General features: G+C 41.6%; 1 protein-coding gene across 1 annotated transcript; it reads left to right on the plus strand.

Moving 5' to 3' along the window:
- The first annotated feature begins 1,322 nt into the window (after positions 1 to 1,322).
- LOC133979084 (ATP synthase subunit alpha, mitochondrial-like) lies at positions 1,323 to 6,000 on the plus strand. The gene is made up of 11 exons (XM_062417521.1): positions 1,323 to 1,440; positions 1,927 to 2,002; positions 2,400 to 2,569; positions 2,901 to 3,074; positions 3,604 to 3,770; positions 3,913 to 4,213; positions 4,411 to 4,635; positions 4,743 to 4,850; positions 5,231 to 5,375; positions 5,515 to 5,665; positions 5,795 to 6,000. The coding sequence occupies exons 1-11, from the start codon at positions 1,381 to 1,383 to the stop codon at positions 5,871 to 5,873; spliced, it is 1,656 nt and encodes a 551-aa protein (XP_062273505.1). The 5' UTR covers positions 1,323 to 1,380; the 3' UTR covers positions 5,874 to 6,000.

Raw genomic sequence — 6,000 nt, forward strand, 5'->3', positions numbered from 1 at the left:
AAGTAACTAAGTACATTTACAGAAGAATTTAAGCACAATTTTGAGGTACTTAATTATTTTCTCAACCCTCTTCGTACCCTGTGGGACATAAAGCCAGAATGAGCTCACTCCATCATTCCCAATTATTGGAAACAGAGCGTCCATCACGGTTCTTCTCTGGATCATTTTTGTTCTCCACAGCCCGTTACAGAAGCTACATGTGGGTAAAGGATCTAACTAGTTTTAGACTCCATCTGTCTGTGCCCTGTGCCCTTATTTAGAGAGGGCTGCATTCTCTAAAACCAAAGGACATACCCACACACACACAAAGGAGGAGTTACACGTCGCCACAGCACCACCAAGAGCAAGAATTGTGATTTTAATACAGGAATTTATTCGATAATATGTATGTACAGAAAACTATTTTCATAAAAATCCTGGAATGGAAGTGTACTTTCTCCAGCTCATTAACAAATTCAAACAAACAAAAAAGAAACATGATCTTCTTAAACAAGGTGATCTGCTGTCTTAATGTGCAATACACAGCTAATAACAATTATAAGTCTACAGATGCTACCAATAGGCCTGTGGGCCAGGAAAAGCATATCTCAACGAATATTTGGTGTATGAAAATTATGTTGGTATCACCATAAAGCTGAGACTTTCCTCTTTATAAACAATGTGTTTCCAAAAACTCGAAATGTGTTTCTGGGTCAAAGTGAATGAAAAATGATGGAGAGGGTCGCATATACTACTCCCCTTCTGCTACTACAGACAAGCCAGGAGAGCATGCAGACCACAAAAGACAATGGGCACCTCTGACAACTAGTTATGTTAGTCTTTCTGTTGAGAAAAATCCCAGGTCCAGATGCAAGTTTTAGACTTGATATGAACCGTTGCCACAAAGACAAGTGGCACCAGAACTAGCAGTGGGGAGAGGGTGGTTGTGATGGCAATGGCATTTGCTGATGACGTAACTGCTGTAATTAAGGACCACAATCAACTCAATATATTCAGCTATATGTGGAAGTATCTGGGACAAAACTATCCATAATAAAACAGAAGTAGTTTAATTTGGAAGGGACAATTCATGCATACCCTAGTGTTAATCTATAGCAAAAAACGTGCACATTTTTATTACTTATATTATGTGTACCCTTTTGTACATGTGATGTATTGGTAGTTTTTTTTTTTCTTAATAAAAAAGTTATTTAAACCAAATAACAAAAGGTTTTGGGGGTGCATGTCGCTGCCAGTAACCTCTCCACGTCAACAGGTGGCAGCACTGAATAGCAGAACAGCATAGTTAACAGCAGCGTCACTTAAATAGAAGAAGACTTCATTCAGCCATTACAGTCACTCTCTCAGTGGTGGAGGACAGGTCATTGGCAACCCGAGAAAATGTTATCCGTGAGAGTTGCAGCAGCTTTGGCCAGAACCTTGCCAAGAAGGGCAGGATTTGTAAGTATTTTATCCAAACAATCTCAATCTGATAGAGATGTTGCAACAAGTTAAGTTAATTAAATGTCATTGTGAACTTTGTGGGTGTGAAGGGTAACGTTAACGACGCAGGCCGCTAAGCTAGCTAACTTTGCATCGACTTATCTTTTAATAAATAATGCAGCTAAGCTGTCTTAATCGATTATTCGTGTTTGTAACATTGGGATTGTTGTATTTGGTGTTGTTTGACATTGCCCTTGTGAAACGTCTTCGTCCTGCAGCAGGCAGCGCTAAAGTTAGCACGCAAGCTAAAGCTAGTTGATAGCTAACAGCTCATTCAGCCACGCTTTGAAGGTCAGAAAGCCTGACAGCGCATGTTGTCACCGCTGCACGGCGTTACACTGCCCCGGCTTTTCAAGTGCATATTTATCACTAAATCGCTGCTGCAACATGTTAAATGCACGTATGTTTAAATCAGTGTTTAAATCCGACTGTCATTGAATCCAGGTGTCCAAGGCTCTACCGGCCGCCTGCGTCGGGGTCAACCACCTCCACACACAGAGACTATGTCTGCAGAAGACAGGTGAGAAAGTCAAAAACATGACCACAGAAACGATTTCCTTTACATTATGGGTCAGTACCCGAAGGTGATTGAAGGTCATTGATTCATACGTTTCTTAAAGTGCTTGTCATTGTCAAATAGGCAGAATAGCAGTGTTCATGTTTGCATGTTTACTCCTGAAATTATTGGGGAAAAACCCAGCTCATTAATATCAAAGACTTTATATACTAAACATGCCTGGTAAATTGGTGTCTCATTATTATTGTCACTGTGGTCCTCATATTTAGAAAATTGTGTCATTTAACTAAAATTAAGGATGAGTTGTATTATTTTCAACATGACTTAATGTCACACCAGAAAGCGTTATATTGTGGCTAATAAATAAGATCCTTCAACATGCATGTGTGCTCTCTCACAGGCACCGCTGAGGTGTCCTCAATCCTGGAGGAGAAGATCATGGGGGCAGACACCGCTGCTGACCTGGAGGAGACAGGACGTGTGCTGTCTATTGGTGACGGTATTGCCAGAGTGTACGGGCTGAGGAACGTCCAGGCAGAAGAGATGGTGGAGTTCTCCTCTGGGCTGAAAGTATGTCAGAAAGGACACTTTAAATTAAAAAAGCCTATTATAATATAAATTTTCCTGATTCTGTTCTGAATTTACAGATTTAAAAATACAATACTGACAAGCATGTAATGAAAGTAATTCTTTCATGCGTAGTGCTTGCAAGACTTTTCCATTTGTCCTCTTGCATAGAAACAACTAAAATGAAAATATTGCACCTTTTTTCCTAAACTAAAAGGTTTAACATATCCTTAAATTGTTGTTGTTATCAGTTCAACTTTAAGTCATACCTTTATACACCAATCTATAGTGGCAATCAAAGTTATTCTAACAAGTTGTACTTTTTTTTCTTCAGGGCATGTCTCTGAACTTGGAGCCTGACAACGTTGGTGTTGTGGTGTTCGGTAACGACAAGCTGATCAAGGAGGGCGACATTGTAAAGAGAACTGGTGCTATTGTGGATGTTCCTGTTGGTGAGGAGCTGCTCGGCCGTGTGGTGGATGCTCTGGGAAACGCCATTGATGGAAAGGTCACTTACACCAGTATAATATCCTCTCTTTATAAAAAAAATGGAAAATAAACCTATTGTTTGATCTATAAAAGATGATTTTTAAACGTATCTGTTTTAAGTCATACTATTTCCTATTTATCAGCATATCTTTTCTTTTTTTTTAGATTAACCAACTTATTGTTGGGTGTCATGTTTGAAATTAATTAAACAGGTTCACACGGCAGCCTCAAGTGGTAGGTGTGGCTTTAAAAAAAGCTTTGTTAATTACAAGTGTGCCGTTTCTAAATTAGTAAGCATCCAAATGGTTGAAAAGAATCTGATACCTGAAGAACCTGAAATATTACCAAATCTCATAAAAAAATGGAGATTTTGCAAATGTCTTAACGTTGATAACATAAAAATTCTCTTCACTGATTTTTGTCAATATTAAAATAACATTAGTTTTGATGGTTTACATTAAATAGCTCAGATTCCTTTTTAAAACTTCTCAGCATCTTGATTTGATGGTCCATCTTTAAAATGTATTTTTCTTTTTTTTTCTCCTAAGGGTCCTCTGGGCGCTTCCACCCGTAGGCGTGTGGGTCTGAAGGCCCCTGGTATCATCCCCCGTATCTCTGTGAGGGAGCCCATGCAGACTGGAATCAAGGCTGTGGACAGCCTGGTGCCCATTGGCAGAGGCCAGCGTGAGCTGATCATTGGTGACAGGCAGACTGGGTAAATGGATTGAAATAAATTCCTTTTATAGAGATTTGGATGTGTTGTGAGTAATCTGCAGACTGCGGCTCAGGTGCAATTGTAAAGAAACAAATAAAGTTGTTGAAGCTTGCAAATATGATTATTTATGTTCATTCTGCAGCAAAACCGCCATCGCCATTGACACTATCATCAACCAGAAGCGCTTCAATGAGGGAACTGATGAGAAAAAGAAGCTGTACTGCATCTACGTCGCCATCGGACAGAAGAGGTCCACTGTGGCTCAGCTGGTGAAGAGGCTAACTGATGCTGATGCCATGAAGTACACCATTGTGGTCTCTGCCACTGCCTCTGATGCTGCTCCCCTGCAGTACCTCGCCCCATACTCTGGCTGCTCCATGGGAGAGTACTTCAGAGACAACGGCAAGCATGCCCTGATCATCTATGATGATCTGTCCAAGCAGGTGAGGGCTCAGGTTGCAGTTGTAATGGGAAACCATTAATGTGTTAGATTTTGTTTATGATTGCAGTCTAAAAATTTTACACTAAAAGATACCTTGAACTCCAAGGGTTTTTCCATGGATCTCAGCAAGCAAATACGAACAGTATTCTAAATGACACTCTTGGTAATTTTTTAAGCTTTTTTTTTTCTTCCTGTCAGGCCGTTGCCTACCGTCAGATGTCCCTGCTGCTGCGTCGTCCTCCCGGTCGTGAGGCTTACCCTGGTGATGTGTTCTACCTTCACTCCCGTCTGCTGGAAAGAGCTGCCAAGATGAACGACAACTTCGGAGGCGGCTCCCTCACTGCCCTCCCCGTCATCGAGACCCAGGCCGGTGATGTGTCTGCCTACATCCCCACCAACGTCATCTCTATCACAGACGGACAGGTTTGCCTCAAAGTTGTTTATCACATGAAGTGTTCCTTGAATGGATTCATAAAAACATCCTGTGTTGCAGAGCTCTTATATTGACTGTCTTCATCTGTCTGATGTAGATCTTCTTGGAGACTGAGCTGTTCTACAAGGGTATCCGCCCAGCTATCAATGTGGGTCTGTCTGTGTCCAGAGTAGGCTCTGCTGCCCAGACCAGAGCCATGAAGCAGGTAAGATCTGGCTTGGAGACTAGTTGTTGCAATAACCACAATATGGCAATGCTTTGCCTTTAGACAAGCCAACCACAATGAACCACAACCAACCGCACTATGTTCACATTTTCATGAGAGTAGGTCCTTCTTGTTTCTCACTTCAATGGTTGAGAAGAAGGGGAGGGAAAAGCATTCATACAGTATACTGTGATGGTGAGCCACTATCAATCACCACAGGGGAAATTCCTTAACCGCAACAGCCCTGTCAGAGACTTTTGTTTTTATCTGTATGCTCTTTTCTTTTGAGTTGATCTGGAGAAAATAATAAAAATGTATTTAATCAAGTAGTTGCAGCTACAATCTCAGATGTTCAACCCTTTTTTTTTTTTACCTTGCAGGTGGCCGGTACCATGAAGCTGGAGCTGGCTCAGTACCGTGAGGTCGCTGCCTTCGCCCAGTTCGGTTCTGACTTGGACGCTGCCACCCAGCAGCTCCTTAACAGGGGTGTCAGGCTTACTGAACTGCTCAAGCAGGGACAGTACTGTAAGTGTTTTCTTCACGTTTCATTCTGATTTCACAAGAGCAGTAGGCAGGTCTTGAAATGATGTAATTTTATGCTTGGTTGGTGTTTTTATGTTTTCAAAATCAGACCCCTAAATTCTGCCTTCCATCCTTCCTTTAGCTCCCATGGCCATTGAGGAGCAGGTGACAGTCATCTATGCTGGTGTCAGAGGTCACCTGGACAAGATGGAGCCCAGCAAGATCACAAGGTTCGAGAAGGCTTTCTTGCAGCACATTCTCAGCCAGCACCAGGACCTGCTCAGCGCAATCAGGTAAGATCGATTTCACAGCCCACAATATCTTTTGAATGGTTATGTCTCTCTTAAGTATTGGACGGCAAAATTAGACATCTCCAGATTAACACTGGGCTGTTAATTAACTTGACCTTTTTTCTGTTTTAGGGCTGATGGCAAGATCTCAGAGGCATCAGATGCTAAACTGAAGCAGCTTGTACTGACCTTCCTGTCCAGTTTCGAGTAATGGATAGCACTTCTCTTGATCTTCAGTGAGCTACATGTCTGTGTCCCCATTATGCTTATATATGTGAACACACTGAAGGCCAAAACCTCCATGTACAGATTTCTCCAAATAAAATTTTACAACCCCA

Source organism: Scomber scombrus, chromosome 4, assembly GCF_963691925.1.
Source record: "Scomber scombrus chromosome 4, fScoSco1.1, whole genome shotgun sequence".
In the NCBI taxonomy this organism is placed as follows: domain Eukaryota; kingdom Metazoa; phylum Chordata; class Actinopteri; order Scombriformes; family Scombridae; genus Scomber; species Scomber scombrus.

Coding starts and splice junctions, on each gene's coding strand:
- LOC133979084 (XM_062417521.1), top strand. CDS start 1,381: ATGTTATCCGTGAGAGTTGCAGCAGCTTTGGCCAGAACCTTGCCAAGA. Junction 3,771..3,912: donor ATTGGTGACAGGCAGACTGG/GTAAATGGATTG, acceptor TTCATTCTGCAG/CAAAACCGCCATCGCCATTG. Junction 4,214..4,410: donor ATGATGATCTGTCCAAGCAG/GTGAGGGCTCAG, acceptor TCTTCCTGTCAG/GCCGTTGCCTACCGTCAGAT.